At 42.4% G+C, this 19,123-nt stretch overlaps 1 protein-coding gene across 4 annotated transcripts in view; it reads left to right on the forward strand.

Moving 5' to 3' along the window:
- RNF144A (ring finger protein 144A) overlaps positions 1-19,123 on the forward strand; it is a 153,011-nt gene that overhangs the window by 94,477 nt on the left and 39,411 nt on the right. For 3 of the 4 annotated variants that reach the window (XM_049904883.1, XM_049904882.1, XM_049904884.1), the window contains one exon: positions 2,297-2,442. The exons of the other annotated variant lie outside the window; for it this stretch is intronic. In XM_049904883.1, coding sequence (XP_049760840.1) covers positions 2,308-2,442 — 135 coding nt within the window. In that variant the 5' untranslated portion in view covers positions 2,297-2,307. The remainder of the gene's footprint in view (positions 1-2,296; positions 2,443-19,123) is intronic. 4 annotated transcript variants of the gene reach the window in all.

Here is a 19,123-nt window from a genome sequence, read left to right on the forward strand (position 1 = left end):
TTGACAAAGCCATGTAAATTAAAAAAAAAATATATATATATATATGTATGTATGTGTGTGTGTGTGAAAGATAAGTGTGATATGTGTATCTATAAGGAGCCCCTGGGTAGCACAGAAGGTTAAGCACTTGACTACTAGCCAAAAGGTTGGCAGTTTGAACCCACCCAGAGACACCTCTGAAGACAGGCCTAATGATCTGCTTCTGAAAGGTCACAGCCTTGAATACAGGGTAATTCTACTCTGCACTCATGGGGTTGCTATGAGTAGAATTGACTCAGCGGCAACTCACAGTAGTATACATACATATATATCTCTATATAAAGATATACCTATACAGATATCCCATTGCTGTCTAGTCTATTCCGACTCATAGAGACCCTATAGGGCAGAGTAGAACTGCCCTATAGGATTTCCAAGGAGAGGCTGGTAGATGGTAGTCATGGACAGGGTTAGTTTTGAAATGTAGTTCTGCCCACCGTGTAGCCTCCAGACCTTGCTGTCCAATGAGAGACGTTAGGCTACTTCCTCTTCTCTTTTGTTACCCACTTCCTTTTCATCTGTGTGAAATGTGACCTCTCCTCTAAACTCAAGACTCACTTCCACCATTTAGCTTTTTCTGACTCCTCTAGTCCGTGCTTGTTCTTGTCATTTCCAAGTGTCTTTAGCATGTATTTGGCATATCATAGCATACTGCCTTGTATTCTCAGCTAACTTTTTATTTATGAAAATGTTTTCCTGAACTGAGTCTGAAGATTTGAAGATGGGAGCCGTGTCTCAGACATCTTTGAATCCTCCCCAGATCCTAGTGACTTTTTGTGTATGTTGCAGGTCAATGGCTGGAATTTTGGTTTGCGTTCCCCTTCCGTTTGTTATAAATTTGTTTTTCTGTGTACAGCCCTCTGCTGTGAGGTACGAAGTTGGATGAGACAGGTCCTGTTTTTCAAGGCCTCGCGAACTCGTAGGGAATACAGACGTCTGTTGTTATCCAAATCTGCTCAGCTCCTCAGTTGGGAGAGGGAGTTTAGATACGAAGGATACCCAGCTAGCTGAATCAATTTGGATCTTGAATTTTGGAAAGCAAGCAGTGAGAATTCAGATGGTCAGGTATTTATCTGAAATGTTTTCTCAATCTTATTGTGTCCTGAGTTTTGGAAGCATACATTTGAGATGCAAGGGATATCAGTATAATAAAACACATCCAGTATGATAAAACACATTTGTAATTATTGCAGGTACAAAATCAGTGCCATAGGCTTACATCAAGTGCCAAGGGATTCCAAGTAAGAGTCACTATCCCTAGATGCAAGGCTTTGTTTATCCAATTAACAAACAATTATTAGGAGCCCAGCATGGGCCAGATGCTGAGCTAAGAACTAGACATCCGCATCTTCCCTGTCTTCCCCTTGCTTACTTGCTGATTTGTTCAGGAGACAGATAATTCACCAGGCAGTTGTAATAAAGTATAATAAGCATAGCAATAGAAAAATAAGTGGTGTTGGGGAAAACTGGCTATTCCTGAGTTATACGTGGCCAGAGAATGTTTGGGGAGAAAGGGGAAGTGAGGATTGTTTCAGTGAGTTTTTATTGAGTGCCTACTGTATAACCAGGCACTGTTTGATGCACTTGGTCCACATAAGTGAACAAATATGCCAAAGATCCTTGCCTTTCTGAAGTTTACATTCTAGCAAATCTGCCAAGGCTTAAGAAGAAGATGGTATTTTAGCTGTTTCTGGTAGGTCAAGTAAAATTCGGGTGTTACAGATGGAGGCCAGTTGTAGAAAGGTGCATTTCATAACGAGGGCACCGGAAGAGCAAAAGCAGAGAGGAATGATGGCGGAAGAACTTCACTGACTAACTTCCCTGCAGTGTTTCAACAACAGAAACTAGAGAACAACTCAATCTAATCAATTACTGTTTTAATAAAAACATCTTTCCCAGAGTTTCTAAGGTTTTGCTCATCTGGACTAGGTGAGTGACTAAGTGTCTTACTACATGCACATTGGAGAGATGGAGGAAAAGATGGCAATGGGGTGGGTTGTTGTCACTTTGAGGGTAGACATGAAAGTTACCATCAAAATGGTAAAAGAAACAACCACAAAACCCAAGTTAGAGATCTCTGCTGAAACTTTTCAGAGGGATCAAATGAATTGTCTCTGACCTCCCAAGCTCAGGCAACAAAGAAGTTGACCACCTCTGTGGGCCCCAGGAACAGCCAAGAGATTGTGCTCCCTGCCTATGGTTCTAGATGAAGGCCACTAGTGGGGAGGTGTGACCTTCTGTGCTTCTCTCCTTCCAGACTGCGCTGCAATGACCACAGCAAGGTACCGGCCGACATGGGACCTGGCCCTCGACCCACTGGTGTCTTGCAAACTCTGTCTCGGGGAGTATCCAGTGGAGCAGATGACAACAATAGCCCAGTGCCAATGCATCTTCTGTACTCTGGTTGGTCTTTTCAGATGAAATATACGTTTGAAATAATTTCAGGATGAACCTTTTGCTTTCCGTTTTCGGGATGCGAAACAAACCTTTGGCCTAACTTTGATGAATGGCAGAGTCTTCTTTATTGAGTTTTAACAGAGTTATTAAAGGAATTCTCCTCTAAGTCCTTCAAACTCCTGAAGTAGAAGGTTTCCATTACAGTTGTTTGCGATGTAAAAGCAATCACTCAAAGTAGAATTTTAGAGGCTAGTAACTCAACTTAGAAAATCTTACGTGGCACGACTGGTTTTACTATACTTAATTTTGAATCTAATACATGCTTAGAATTATGACTTAATTGTGCATAGCTATGATATTCAGTTATTTGTGTTACTTTTCATTGGTTTAGTGCTAATTTTGAATGTCTATACCTGGAAATCATATATAAATGCCCTTAAGATGTACCTAGCATTGTATTGGCGGCTGTCAATAAATGGAAGGGCTTTTGTTTATTTACATCCAATCTAACTTAACCCAGAATTTTGTCCATCAAAGAAGAAAAATGAAGGTTTAAGGTTTATTTTCAGTTCATCTCATTTAGTTTTACTTGGTTTCTTCACATTCAGGGAATGCTAAGACAAAAAGAAAGAAGAACTTTTTTTATAAGAAACTAATGTTATATACGGGCATTATAGACAGTCAACTTTCGTATTTTCCAAATGCCTACATTTCAATCACTCATTCAAACTGTGTTTCTTAACCTTTTGCCCCAGACGTGTTCCTCCTTCTTGCTCATATTTTGCATACCTTATTTTATTATGCCTCATGACCTCCTTGTGATGTAGACACAGCAAATATTATTATCTTGATTTTGTTGATAAAGAGACCGAACTTTAAAAAGATTCAAGTGAGTATCTTCTGATCCTTGTTTATGCTAGATTCTAGCTTTCTTAAGGGCAGAAGAATTTCTGGCTCAGCCTGGGTCTGCCCAAGTACCTAGCCTAGTGCAGGACTCATGATAGCTAATCAATAAAGGCTCCCTGAATTGAATTGATGCGAATCTATCTCAGTTTTTGTAGCTGACATCTAAGAAATGTGCATTAAAGCCCCTGGAAAATAACTGCAACCTAGAGGAAAGGAAATTGTTCTTGACATTTTTCTAAGATGGGGAGGATGGGAGGGAGAGAGACGTTGAAAGAGGGTAGAAAGACAGACCTCTATCCAATTAACAAAATGGACTGGAATATTTTATAGTTCTAGAGGGTGAGCTGAGATGGTCAAGGATGTCAAGATGGATTAAATAATTAGCTTTATGCAAAATTGCCTCCCTCTTGCCTAAAGGGAAGTCTTCCAGTCTCTACTAATTGTGTAGCTTCCCTTTGCCAGCTGTGCCTTTGGACCTGTTTGAGGTCTTTCACAGTGACCCGCAGACTATCATGGGGAATGACATCATCAGGCCTCTAGTTTGTGTTCTTTCCCTTGAAATAATCCATTTCTCCTTCTGACCTTTTTGGCAGAGATTTTGTCTATTTATTTATTTGTTTTGTTTCTGATTTTCAATTTCAAGAGAAATGTAGTAAAAATAAATAAGTGGAATTCAGACCAAGCACTTAAGTTAAGGAAGGTGAAACAGGAAAATAACACAGTTTTCTCAACAAGGGCTTGCTAGAATATGGAGAGACAGCATTTGATCGTTGTCATTTGTTTCTCACAACTGCTTATTGAAAATTAAAATGTTGAAAAGTATTTCCACTTTTGCCTGTAAATCACTGTAGTGTGAAGCAAAGGAAGCACCTGTGTGTTGAGAGGTTGAGAATGGGGAGGGGCAGGGTATGTGCCATAGTATCTTCAGTCATGTGTATTTCCCCTCTGTGTGAGTGTCAAGTCACCCCAAGCCTTGGACAGATGTTAAGGAAGAAGCCCAGGGCATACAGGCTGGAGAAATTGTTACTCTCATTTATCTGAGGGAAAGATACAGAAAGGTTTTTAAACCTTTTAAACTCTTTTAAGAGTAAAGAGAGGACATTTTACAAGCTGACAGGAGGCATTCTTTTAAAAATAACTACTGAAGAATTATAGTTAAGTTCTGAAGTAAATTTATCACAAAGCAGAAAGGGCTAGAGGGGAAAACATAGTCTTAGGAGTGAAGCATTCCTGGGTTCAAATGCTAGCACTATTTCAGACCTTGCTGCTGTTAGGTGCCAATGAGTCAGTTTAGACTCATAGTGACCGCGTGTGGTAGAGCAGAACTGCCCCATAGGATTTTCTAGGCTGTAATCTTTATGGACAAGAACCCTGCTGGCATAGTGGTTACTGCTTGGCTGCTAACCAAAAGGTTGGTGGTTCGAACCCACCAGCAGCTCCATGGGAGAAAGGTGTGGCAGTGTGCTTCCGCAAAGATTACAGCCTTGGAAACTCTGAGGCAGTTCTACCCTGGCCTATGAGTCGGGATCAACTTGACAGCAATTTTTTTTTTTTTTTTTTTAATTTTTATGGGAACAGATCAACAGGTCCTTTTCTCACAGAGCTGCTGAGTAGGTTTGAACCACCAACCTTTTGGTTAAGCTAACTGTTGTACCATCAGAGCTTCTTATTTCAGACCTTAGGAAGCCTCATTTACCCAGTCCGTATAATGGAGATATAAATAGCTTACCTCACAGGTTTGTTCTTTGAATGGAAGAACATATGCAAAGTCCCTGTCACGTGGCAGGTACTCAACAGGCCTACTTCCTTCTCATTTTGCTTCTAAGTTTGGGCTTAGAATTGCAGGAGAGTTAAAAAAAAAAAAAAAATAGACCTTTGTGGTAGTTTTGCTCAAACATATGACCTGAAGAAATTTCTTTTGAATGCTTCACTAAAAAAATCATTTTTAGGTTAAATGGGTTGCTGTGCCCTGTGTGCTATGCCCCTTCCTGTGCACAACATCCGCCCCTCAAGACGTTCCGGGTGACCAGTAGCATGAAGAAAGCATTGAGAAATCCACAGGTAGAGACAGACTGCTTATTTAACCTGCATTTCCCAAGTTTATTTGAGAACGAACATTTTTTGCCTACCACTTGTTAATACACCATTGCTATGAAACCGGTTCTCTAAAGGTTCTCTAGATGGATTTTAATTGCTCATAGGGCGCCCTGTGGCTTCAGTGTAATGTGTGATCTAGATGAGGGCACAGAGGGCCACTGCACAGGGGGTGTGTGGTGGGATCTGGGTGGGAGAGCAGTGTATTGGGTGAAGAATCACAGACTGCCTTAGCACTGCTCACGTTCCTGATTCTCTCTCAGGCTTTGGGGATTTGCAGATGTTGAGGCCTAGCAGATATCTCCACCAGTTCCATTTTGGCTGAGAACGAAATTGAAATCTTAAAGGGCCAAGTGTAAATTTGAACTTTGTATGGAAAAAAAAAAAAAAAAAGAAATAACATGTAAGTATAAAGAGTTTCTGTGCCCAAGTACCGAAAGGAAAGAGTTGTTGGCATTTATATCAAAATAAGGCTGTTGTGATCTACCATAAAAGCCAATCCTGTTTTCATCGTCTCAGCCATTTATGCAAACCTGGTGTATAGTGGTCCAGGAGATTCCATGTGAACGAAGATCTCAAATGTATAAGGCATTTTAAGCTAAGGCCACTTTATACTTCCCGTGGAGCCGTGCCCTCAGGGGTATGCATCTTCTCCCTTCTTAGCTTTTGGGGAAGCAATGAGCCCTATAGAAAATGATACAGCGTGTGTGTGTGTGAGAGAGAGAGAGAGAGAGATGTCTGTATTAATCATGATGGGAAAGGTCACGTTATAAGAAGGGAGGAAGAGAGAGAGAGAGGGAGGGAGGGAGGAAGAGGGGTAGGGAGGATAGAAAGAAGGCAGGAAGACTAGAAGGAGGGAAGGAAAGCAGCCCAAACCTTAGTGGTTTAAAACTTCGAAGCTCTATTTCTTGCCCATGCTACGCTCTTATCTCAGGCTGGAAGGCTTTGCCGCCTCCTTGGAGGATGCCTAATGACAATGCTTCCATATCTCAGGTGTTGCCCTCACTGTGGCAGGACAGAGGGAACATCACAAATCATGCACAGACTTCTCCTCAGAGGTGGCCATGTCAATTCTGCCTATATTTCATTGATCGAAACAAGTTGCTCAGCCACACCTAACTTCAGAGGGTGGAACAATACAGTCCTCCATGTACCCAAAGGGAGAGAACTGGTAGACGGCCTGAAGGGCTACCCCAGTGGGCATCAAGGCTGGTTGCACCCCCTCCGTGTCCTGGTCGGATCACATTTGGAACATTGTGGTCATTTTTTGGCCCCGTATTTTACAGAACTGGCAAGCTGCAACACGCTCAGAAAGTAGTGAATAGGAAGGCGAGGGGTCATGGGACAACTTGTCTGTGTCTGTGCTGTTTACCAAAGTGCTATTGAACATGATCTCTGTGCTAGTGGGTGTGATGGAAGCACCCTGTGGTGATGAGATAAAAAAAAATAACAAATGTGCAATAAGCAAGATTAACAAAAGGGTTTGATAGACCAGTGAGACAGTCAGGCAGACACTGAGATATTATTTGGGGACTAAACAGAAAGGGAGGATGGGAAGGCTGAGGGCAGGGACGGGATTCAGAGTTGGTCAAAGTCAAGCTTCTAATTGAGAACACAGAGATTTGTTTTTTAGGGTGCTCGAGGGGATATTTTTGAATTGTTTTCTGAGCCTCCCTGTGTTCTTTAATCTGCTTGTGAGGAAGTAGATAGGCTCCATAGCTCTAGAGACCAGAAAAAGAACATGTGGGTGGAAGTTACAAGGAGGCCTTGTAGCTTTCTGGCTCTGGATTAGGCTGCCTTATAAAGTAGTAAACTTCCTGTCATTGAAAGCATTCAAGGAAAGGAGACAGCATCCACTTTGGGGGGCAATTATATGTGGGATTTATCAGATACAGAGTGAATTTTATAGGTACTTAAAGGTCCTTTCCTACCCTGAAATGCTGAAATAGCTTCTGTCACAGGAAAGTTACGTCCATGTCCTTCAGGCCTTCAGAGACATGTGGCCAGGCTTTGGAGCGCATCCAAATTGGGATGTGGGTGGCTAAGGAGGACTTCCTGCCCTAAAGGCTCTCTGTGCGGGACACCCAGCACTGCCACTTGGGGAAGTGTGTTGCTTTTCTCAGCTTTAAAATGGCTTTAGTGTTTCCTTAAGTGGATGGAAGAGCAAAATTGCAGAAAAGACCCTGAAGGAAGTCTTTGGTTAGGACTTTCTAGGCTGAACAAGCTGAGAGTTTACCAGTGGTGGCCACATCCTTGGCAAACGTTGTTGTAGTGGGAGGCCGAATTGCTGAGGGGCAAGATCACTCTTCCAGAATAGTGTTTAGACAGCCTCTGAAAAAGGCATTTGACTCTGAGCTTTCAGGGTGCAACCGAGAAGACCCCGCCCCCCATAGTAGCCACCTCCCATTGGTCCTTAGGTATCTTCTGTCCCCAGGAAGTTTACTGACCATTCCACACATCCTTTTGGTCTCCCTGTACTTGTAGAGGAGTCCTGGCGGTACAGTGGTTAAGAGCTCAGCTGCTAACCAAAATGTCAGCAGTCCGAACCCACCAGCCGCTCCTTGGCTACCCTTTGGGGCACTTCTACTCTGTCGTGTAGGGTTGCTATGACTTGGAATCAACTTGCCGGCAATTGGTTTGGTTTTTTGGTTTATGCTTTTTATAGTATTTAATAGTTAGACCTAGGCTGTTTATGTTGTCTTATTGCAGTGAAGGTCATTTACAGTCTTACAGCTGCCAGAATTAGAGATGGTGAAACTTGAGGCTCAAAAAGATAAGGCACTGTGGTTCCTAACTTTGAGAGCACAGGTCTTTAGTGATCTGGAAAGGTGGAAATGTCAACGTTTCTACTGGAACTTAAAAAAAAAAAAAAAAAGCCTACTGAAAATTATTTGTTTAATTCTGGCAAGATTAAGAAAGACAAGTAATGCATGTATTTTCTTTAATTTGAGCTAGGATTATATATTTTCTGATTCTAGTTATTTCTTGGTTGTTAGAAGTCCTTGCCATTAGCACCCAGATAACAGGGTTTTAATAAATAAAAATGGACAAATTGTTACTTAAAAATATAGCTTTGATTAGACAAAATCTGTTCCACACGGAGTACCTGAGGGTAACTATAATAAAAGGCTATGAATATCGTGAATAGTGCTGCTGTAAACACTGGTGTTCAAGTCTCTTTTTTAGTCTCTGCTTTCAAGTCTTTTGGGTATATACTTAGGAGTGGAATTGCTGGGTCATATGGTAGTTTTCTTTTTAGTTTTTTGAGGAATATCATTTTGCGTTCTTACCAGCAATGGATGTGGGTTCCAGTTTGCCTTTATCTATGCCAACATTTTTATTTTACTTTATTTTTTTGTTTTATCCACCTTATTGGGAGTGAAATGATATCTCATTGTGGCTTTGATTTGTATCTTTCTGATGGCTAATGACGCTGAGCATCTTTTCATGTGTCTGGTGGCCATTCGAATGTCTCCTTTGGTGAAATTGCTCAACCAGTAGGAGAATGAAGTCTTGATACATGCTACAGTGTGGATGGAGGACAAAGACATTATGCTGAGTGAAAGAAGCCAACACAAAAGGACAAATATTGTATGACCTCACTTATATAAAAAGACAAAAAAGGCAGATGTACAGAGACCAAATTTAATTAGTGATTACCGGGGGCAGGAAGGAGAGGGAAAAGAGGGGTTAATGGTGATGGAAAAATCACATCAAGGGTAGGGTTGCACAGCCAATTGTTATAATTGCTGTCAGTAAGTTGAACACCTGTAAAAAGTTGAATTGGCAAAAGTTATGTGAGATATATATGTATTTGTAACAATGACAAAAAAAAAAACAGTAGCTGCTGAGGCTCCTTATGTACAACCAAACGCCTCATGGGATTCGGTTCCTTGGTTTGGAGGCTTAGTGTTTCATGGTTTCATGGGACATCCCAGTTAATTGACCTGATAATGTATTTAGTGCTTCTGTTCTACCTCCTAGTTTGTTGCATAGGGCCTGGGGTCTTAAAAGATTGCATGCGGCCATCTGAGGCACAGCAATTGGTCTCTATTTGCCTGGAACAACAGAGGAAGAAGGAGAGTCAGGAATAGGAGGAAGATATGGGATATGGGGTTAATTGCCTCTTTTGCCATGACTCCAGAAGAACTGGATGGTGCCTGACTACCATAACTCAACATTATGATCAAAGATTCCATGGAAGAATTTTAATCAAAAGGGGGAAAATACAGAACTGAATTTTAAATTCTCATGGACTTCAGGCTTTCTGGAGCCATGGAGGGTAGATGAACCAGGGAAACATTGCCCTGAGATAATCTTTAAACCATAAAGCAAAAATTTCCCCTGAAGTCATCTTAAAACTGAACGATAGTTTAGCTTAACTAATAAAAAAAGTGGACCTTGAGCACTGTGCTCTTTTAAAAACTATCTGCCTGGGATCAAATTAACAACAGCAACTCAAATGATTAGATGGGAACCTTAGGGGAAAGGTTCCCCTATTATTAAGGAGGGAAGAACAACTCAGAAAAGGAGGATGAGAATGGTAGCACAACTCAAAGAATGTAACCAGTGTCACTAAATTGTACATGTAGAAAATGTTGAATTGGTGTGTGTTTTGTTTTGTATATTCTCAACAACAACAAAGTAAATAAACTTTAGGGGAAAAAAAGCTATGAATTCTTAGCAGTCTTAAAAAAAAGGTTGAGAATGACTGGTTCATTAGGTTATATGATTGATTGAACCCAAGCTTTGGAATTTAGACCCATGTCATTGTTTTGCCTTTGCTTCCTCCTCACTGTGTGATTTTTAAGCACGCTGTTTAATTTCTTTGAGCCCTGATTTCTTCATTGCTAAGATATGATTAACTTTATGAACAAATTAAAGGAGATAGTCTGTATTACCGAGCAGTAGCATGCCTGGTAAAGAGTAATACAAATACCATTTCCTTTTCTTGTTATTCATGGCCAACACCATTTAACTAGCATGCTGTGGAGGTGCTATTTAGACCCCAAACTTCTATTTATCTTAGTTATGTTTCCTCACCTAAAAAGTTAAGTGGATTTAGGTGATGGATCTTAACTTACTTTTTGTTGTTGTTGTTGTTGAACACGTACACAGCTTTGCCATGAGACCAGAACTGGATGATTCCTGGCTACCATTTCAACGTTTTGATCAAAGATTCTGTAGAAGAATGATCAAAAGGGGGGAAATTGCATAATGCTTAATAGGATTTCAAATTTTAATGGAATCCAAACTTTCTGAAGCCATCGAGGCTGGATGAAATTTACACTATATAATATTCCGTTCAGCACCCTATTATATATGCCGTAATAACCCTAAATCCACTGCCATCGAGTCGATTCCGACTCATAGGGATCCTATATGACAGAGTAGAACTGCCCAATAGAGCTTCCAAGGAGCGCCTGGCAGATTCGAACTGCCGACCTCTTGGTTAGCAGCCATAGCACTTAACCACTACACCACCAGGGTTTGCTGTAATAGTGAATGTTTATTCACTTTAATTTTCCAACTCTAATTGAATGCCTGCCTGTGCCAAGTGTTCCAGAAACATAGGTAAGATTACACCCCTTTCTGTCACTGAGCTTATGATCAGGAGGAGAGATGTGTATGGATTATTCTCATTTCGGGTAGAAAGTGCTATATTTGCAGTATGAACAAAGTGACAGCACAGAGGAGGGCAATTATATCTTGCTGTATTAAGGAAACCTTCAAGGATCGTTTGAACTAGCTCTTGAAGAAGACATGAATGAATAAAGCTGTGACAACGAGGGTAAGCAATGGGAGGTGGGTATCGTAGCACAGTGAGACCGGGTTGGAAGGATTTTGCTAAGGTTCGGACTAGTTCCTAAAGCGTGACAGTGGCACACCTGACAGACTAGAACGGGAAGAAGCAACTGTAGATGTAGAGCGTTGCATGGAGGATGATGTCCAGAGAGAGAAGAGCAGTGTGCTTCGTCAGCTGTTTAAGTGGCCAACTCCAGGCCTTCTTCCTCAGGTCCCTGGCTGCCTACGTCAAGCCTGAGCCACACAAGGAGCAGGAAGGTTAGGATCCAGAGACTGCATATGTTTTCCACTAAGATCAGCTTCTGTGCATGACATTGTTTGTATTAATGGTCATCGGTTTGGACATTATGTGGAAATAGCACGTTATGGTACAAAGAGCAGTAGATGATAAAGCACAGATCCTGAGTAGTTCGGGGATTAACTCCATTATTAACCATGTAGAGGACCTTGGGCAAGTCCTTTAACCTTCCCTGTCATCTCACCATGTCCTCATCTAGGAGATGAAAGTGGAGGACTTGGTTTCCGAGGAATCTTTTAACTGTAAGATGGCAGGAACTTTGTCATTTTCCATCCCCTACTGCCACAACCTTAATTTGTGAATCCATTAGGAGTCTTCGTTAAGTTGTGGTAAGTGCTGGACAACTCAACTTTAGACAGCTTAAGCAAAAAAAGTAAATCTCTTTTCCCTGCCTCTTTTGCTTTCAAACTCATCCTCAGATTCTATATAGTGACCTGTGGCAGTTTGCAGTGCCATGGCCTTCCCATTGTGGTAACAAAATGGTAGTAGTAAATTCAGATGTCATATTCTCACCCCACACTGTCCAAAGGTAAAGAGGAAGTCTCTTTAGGTACTTTTGTGTAATAAAGAACACACTTCTCTTTTTTCTAGGAAATACCTTTCTAGCTTTATTGGTTGTATGACCATCACTGACCCTGTTCCAGTGGCTGGTGAGGTAAAAAAAAAAAATTTTTTTTTTTTTTTTAGGATACAGTTATTGGCTTAAGTCATCCAAAACCTACCCTTGGAGGTGGGGTGGTGCCAATCTCACTCAGACCACATGGCCAAGAAAGTGTAGGAGAGTTTCTTGAAGGAAGTTAGGGTATTATTTGGAAGGGGACAAACTTGCATCTCACTCTTACTCCACCGTCAACCTGGAAAATGTGGCTTATTTTTAGGTCTCTCATAAATGGAAATTTCCTGGCATAATCTAGTCATTCTTTCTTCTTTTTTCCCCAGCCTCATCCAGCTCCATTTTGTACACTCCTCCCTACTTCCTCAGTCTTCTACACTCAATTCTCAATTACTTGGAACTTCTCAGCTCTTCTTCCATTCCAGCAACGTTTGTCATATTGTGTTGGGATTATGTTTACTTATCTACACCCTCCGCTTTTGTTGTTGTATAACTTTCACACATAGTATTGTTGTTGTTGTTGTCGGGTGCCGTCTAGGTGATTTCGACCCATAGTGATCCCCATGTGGTCGAGTAGAACTGCCTCATAGTTTTCCTAGGCAGTAATCTTTATGGAAGCAGATTGCCAGGTCTTTCTTATCCGTGGAGCCACTAGGTGGGTTCAAACTGCTGACCTTTCAGTTAGCAGCTGAGTGCTTAACCATTGCCCCACCAGGGCTCCTTGGTACATAGTGGGCAATTAAAAAAAAAAAAAAAAAGTTTGCCGGTTGAAAGTTCTATCGTTGGGTTCTAAATGGATTAATGCAATTAAGAGTGAGATGTTACCCTTATTGTTCCAATTTTTATTCTTACAACTGCCACTGCTCCTATTCTGCCTCCACCAATTTTATGAGGTATGTCTAAGAAATCATCAGGTCATTAGATTTAAATGAAACTAGATCTTTATCTTACCACATTGGGTCAGCCTGCCCTGGTGAGAGTGAATCTTAGAAGTTGTTTTCAGAGTGCTCTTTAGCTCAGAGTCCCTTAGCAAAGTCTAAAAATGCGTAAACCAGTTGAAACCAGGCCTGCTGTGTCAGTGTGGGGCTTGGGGGCCAAGAGTCACTGGTTAGCTCTCTCCTGCACAGTGGCTGATGAAGGACCTGCGGACCCTGAGCCTCTGTGGAGCACAGACCCCAGACTCCTGCTCTGTAGCCTGAGAGACTCAGCAATGCAGAGAGGTGTGATTATCTCCAGTACCAGGTCTGTCTCTGCTGAACAGAGGGCCTTATTCTGGTCTCCGTTCTCCACGTGGGGAAAAGGCAGAGCTGGAGGGCGGGGATGCTTGAAGTGCCCAGGGTGAGTTCCAAAGCTAAGGATAGACCAGAGAGCTGTGCTTTCCAGCTACCAGGATGACCGCAAAGTAAAGACCTAAGTCTGCAGATTCTTTTCTGTGTTCTCCGTGTACAGAACTACTTCAGAACAGTGTTGTCTGAAGACATCACCCCCAGGCACCTCGGATTCTCTACTGACACTGTCCACGGCTCTGACAAGAGCCTTTTCATTTGTATCTCTGGCTTTTAGGAGTCCCTGGGTGGGGCCAACAGTTAACCCACTTGGCTGCTAACTGAAAGGTTGGTGGTGGAAGCCCACCCAGAGATGCCCTGGAAGAAAGGCCTGGTGATCTGCTTCCAGAAAATTAGCCACTGAAAACCCTAGGAGCACAGTGCACCCTGACGTGCACGAGACCGCCATGTGTCAGAGTCTGCTTGGCCGCAGCTGGATTTTCTTTTCTTCCTTAACCTTTATTTTAATACAAGAGGACGAGGAGGTAACATCAGTTGATTGTCTATCATGTAATTAATGTTTTACCGCATCATCTCAGTAATCTCTCATAGAAGCCCTTAAAATAGCCGGAATCCTCAATCTCATAAAAAGAAAACTGCAGCTCAGGAAGATTAAATGAGCAGCTGATGAACTAGGTGTGTTTAGACTTATCTGCACATGTTCCTTGCATTAAAATCTGCTGTTTCTTTTTAAAATTTTAATTGGGTATTGGTTAATTAAAATGCCGTAATGTGCATATATATTTTTTCCAGTTCCGGTTGCCATCAGGTTGACCCCATGTGTGTCAGCATAGAATATGAGTGTCGGTTTGTCAGCGGTTGATTCTTTAGCAGTAGATTGTTAGGTCTTTCTTTTGAGGTGCCTCTGAGTGGATTCAAACCTCCAACCTTTTGGTTATCAGCTGAGTGCTTTAATGGTTTGCACCACAGGGGTCTCCAATTTACATATAAACCCAAAACACTAAACCCGTTGCTGTCAGATCGATTTCAACTCATAGCGACCCTCTAGGACAGAGTAGAACTACTCCACAGTGTTTCCAAAGAGCAGCTAGTAGATTCGAACTGCCGACCCTTTGGCTAGCAGCTGAGTTGATACTCTTAATGGCATCTTTCCCTTAAGTAAAATTATTTTATCTTTAGTGATGTTCAAAAGATAGCAATGTACAGTTATGTCCTACCCCAACCCCAACTGACAGTCTCTGTTATCTGGGACGTAGCCTGGAAGCTGGATTAAGCAGAAAAGTTTGATAAGGTTTCTTAATAATTGTCACCCAATTATTAGCAGAGAACCTCAGTCAGAGCCTACAGATGCTTTCGCTACAATTTTTTAGATTCTCATATATGTTTTCCAAAGGAGCCCTATTGGCACAATGGTTAAGTGCTCAAGGCGGTTGGCAGTTGGAACCCACCAGCAGCTCCACAGGAGAAAAGACCTGGTGATCAGCTCCCGTAAAAATTACAGCCTAGGAAACTCCATGGGGCAGTTTTGCTCTGTCCTATAGGCTCGCTGTGAGTCAGAATAGACTTGGCGGCATGCAACAAAAACATATGTTTTCCTAATCCAAAGTAAGAGAAAAGCCACAAACATGGAAAATGAGGGGTTCTGGGTGCAGGTAGCAAGAAGTGACAGTTCATAAGCTGACAGTACAGTACAGGAAAAACAAACTAAAACGCATCACAGCCCCGTGCTACTAAATGTTTCATAGTACAACGATGAATGTTTGCATCTCAAACTCATTCCCCACCTTCCCTGACACCACCGATGCTATTGAACTGCCTCCAGACACTGCCCATGGCAAACGATTTGGCAGATGCCATTTCTGCCAGCCCTGCTTTTCTCCACCCACTTCTCTCTCCAAGGCCCCACTGTCCTGATAGACCTCTGTCTGTCTCTTCCCTTTCATTGCTGCTTGCTGGTTCAGTAGTAGTCCTCTAAAATAGACACGCCCTCTTCAGGTTCCTCAAATGGGGCCAAGAGGTGGCCTGTGCAGTGGAGCAGGGCTCTCTCCCCTGTGGAAATTATATATCAAGCAGAGTTCCTTAAGAAAAAGCTGAGTCCTAGTATTGGCTTTGCTAAGAGACTTAGCTTAAGTCCTGAATGGCTGCTCTAGAAGGATTTGCATGTCACACCCCATGTCAGAAAGCATCCTTCTTACACCTCACAGGTGACACGTTTTGTGTCTGGGAAAGTTCATTCCTACCTAGGAAAGGTATTTGGGACCTTCTTTGTCTCACTACTTTGTATGCACTTGACTCTACATCCCAAAGTCTTCGTTACTGTTTCTTCCAGAAGGCCTCTCTAGGTCCTCTTGCAATTAGGGTCCCTCGATCCCTGCCCCAGTATTTGTAAGATGTCAGCTGGTTACTTATAGGTCTCCCCAAGATCCTTATTATTTATGAGGCAAAACAAACAAACAAACAAACAAAAAATCCCTCATGTTTTCACCATTTGATAGGCTAACCTTCAGTTGTCTGGAAAATTCAGCTCCTCCCTAATGATGCTAAATTAACAAGCTGTTGCTCTATTACGATTTTTGACCATCAGTATTATTAATTCTGAGCCATTACACAAGTGCTTACATTATCATAGAAACGAACTCTCAAATTCATCATATCCTTCCATAGACTTCGCTCATGTCTTCTTCAGTTCACACTCATATAGATCCCACACAATCTCACACAGAAATGCACTTATTCTGTCTCTAGCCATAGTCCAACCCTGTGTTTATCTGTTGGTTTTATTTTTTTTTTGGCCTCTTAAACTTTTAGCCACCCTCAATATAGAACACTTGTTTTACTACCATATGTCTTTCTCTCGATTTCACACCCTTAGTAGAGAGTCAGTAAATTTTTGTTGATGCCTGAGATGGCCGACCCATTTAATGTGCCTGACTCTTATGCTTGATGTTACTTGTCTTCACACCTTCCTACACAATCATGTTTATCTTGCATTCCATTGGGAGTTCTTTCTAATGAAGGCTTGGTTGAATTGAATGTTACTTTTTGCTCCCCTATGACTGTGAGTTTTCATAGTTAATAAGTAGAACATATTGTCAACAACCATTACTTCTCTTGAAGCTTGGATTAGAGGCACAAGGCTGAGGAGAGAGAGCTCCATTCTGTGGCGAGAATGGCACCACATTCTCTCCAGAGTCTCAGCTGGCCTCGCACTGCCTCAAAGAGATTAGAAAACAGAGCTGAATGGGTGGAGTGGTTTATTTTTCTCTGTGAAAGACAGAGAGAGAGCATAGCTTCAGCTTCAGACTCTTCTTGTGACCAGAGAGGATAAATGGAAAAGCCCAAGTGAGACCCTAGAATTCCTCTCAATTCCTGGAGCTGGACATTTTAGCCATCTTCAGACCCTTCCTAAATGTAACCTTCTAGCCTCACCCTACCCTCAAGCCCTGGGTTCAGCCACTCATCAATTCTTATTCTGTACTGCTGTCATACCTTTCTGTCACTATGGCCACTGCCCCGGTTCTCAGAACAGGGCAACTATGAGAACAAAAGGCAGACATCACAATTTTTTGTGAATTGAACACGTGACTACATGTACAATAGACCCAGGGAATATCCACATTTTAATGGCTCCTGCTGCTGATTTTCTTTAGGTTGCATGTCAGTCTACAGGTTGTGCCCTATTTCCTTATATCTGCTTCCCCAAAGCCAGGGTGGCATGATGCCCTGACTGAGAACCATGGGTGGGGGCTAGTTTAATTGCCAACAGTGAGGTTCGTCCTCATACCGCTGAGCGTGGATCTGTATAAACGCCTGTTTTGATGATGTACTTCCCCTCCACAGGCACACTGAAGGGCTCTCCATTGCCTTCATAAATAAAACCCCACTGCTCAGCATGGTCCTGGTTATTTTCTAGTCTCATCCCTCACCACGTCTTTTCTACATTCCACCAGGGCCAAATACTGTTTCTTGAACGCACCATTTATTGTCAAGCCCTCATGCCTTTCTCCTGATGCTTCTTTAGCCTGGATGGACCTCGCTAAATAAAGCCTTCTCTAGTTTCCCCTGCTTTGGAATTAATAATTTCTTCCCTATGAGAAAACATTGAGTAAGCTGCATCTCTAGTTGGACATCTTCTTACTTGATGCACAGCCCTGTTTCCATGTGTTGCTCCTTTGAGATTGTAATTGCCATGAAGTGAAGGCCCTGTCCAGACCCCTTTGCCTGCTCCACAGCTCCTAGCATGCTGTCTTGGAAAAAAATAGATGTTCAGCACTTACTAGCTCAGTTGACCTAAAAATTTCAAACAAATGACAAGGTCGCAACTGACGCATTCCGACTTGGTGTTCTTGAAAGGGAGGGTTTAAGCTCCAAAACTGTGAGTCCACATCTTTACTGAACATGTGTGATAGCAGGCCCCTATGCTTGCCCTGTATCTGCTCTTTGGAATCCCTGGATGGCCAACTGGTTAATTGCTTGGCTATGAACCAAAAGCTTGACAGGTTGGTGGCTCAGATCCACCCAGAGGCACCTCAGAAAAAAGGTCTGGTGATTTGAATCCAAAAGGTCACAGCCTTGATAACCTTATGGAGCACAGTTCTACTCTGACGCAAATGGGGCCGCCATGAGTCAGATTCAATTCTGTGCAACTGTGTTGTTTTGTTTTATTTATCTGCCATTTCGGAGATAAAACATGCACTGACATTCTAAGCAGGCAGTCAGCTATGCCAGGCTGCAGCGCTAGGGCCCCCATGGACAGCATGTGGCTCCTGCCATGGCAGTGATCCTGGCCAATTGAGCTGGGATTAGAGTGGGCTGGAAGGCTTTCTGTAGAACTTTCTCATGGATAGAATAAAGCTAGTGGGCAGGAGGTGGGTAGGGTAGGGGATAAAAGGAAACAGTATTCATTGAGACCCTCCTTTGTGTGGGACAAATTCATTCCTTCCGACAAGGATACTACCTACGGAACCATGTCATTATCCTTGTTTTGCAGTGAGGGAACTGAGTCTTAGAAGCCTGAAGAATAAGGTCCAAGGTAACATATCACAGGGGAGCAGAGTACTAGTCTGAATTCAAATACAGTCTATGTGAAGCCTGCCTCTCTGCTCTGTACCACACTTGGTCTTTAGAGAAGCTGTGGAAGTCAGAGAGCACAGAGCATGTTTGTTTAGGAAACCATGAGTCTGCTTGGCTTGGCAAGAGCACAGGGTATATGTAGATGAGACCTATTTTATTTTTTTGGTAGGAACAAAGTCTGAATTTATTTATTTTTTTTTAATAATCTTACAAAAGCAACCTTCCTATTCTAGACTCCTTTGCTTGTGATTAAGGTCACATTCCTATGTCCTTGATAAAAAGTGACCTGTGTAATAAAATACACCACAGAGCTTGCTGGGAGGTTGGCTCTGGATTCCCAAGGCCACCTGGTGAGACTTGCTTATGAAGCTGTTCTCCTAAAGCAGTGCTAGGGTTGTAGCTCCAGACTCCTTGACAACAGCTCTGCACGGAATGTCTCAGTCTTTCAGCCTGTGATGAGGACAAGGACCTCCAGTTTAGCTGACTTGCAGTAGTGGCATGAAAGGTGGCACACTTCTTTTCTCAGGTCTCCATCTGTTCCCCTGAGATGCAGAGGAATGTGGATTTTCAGGTGCCTGGTTATTCTCTGCATATTCTACTCATCTCTCCATC

This window comes from Elephas maximus, chromosome 12 (assembly GCF_024166365.1).
Source record: "Elephas maximus indicus isolate mEleMax1 chromosome 12, mEleMax1 primary haplotype, whole genome shotgun sequence".
Taxonomy (NCBI): domain Eukaryota; kingdom Metazoa; phylum Chordata; class Mammalia; order Proboscidea; family Elephantidae; genus Elephas; species Elephas maximus.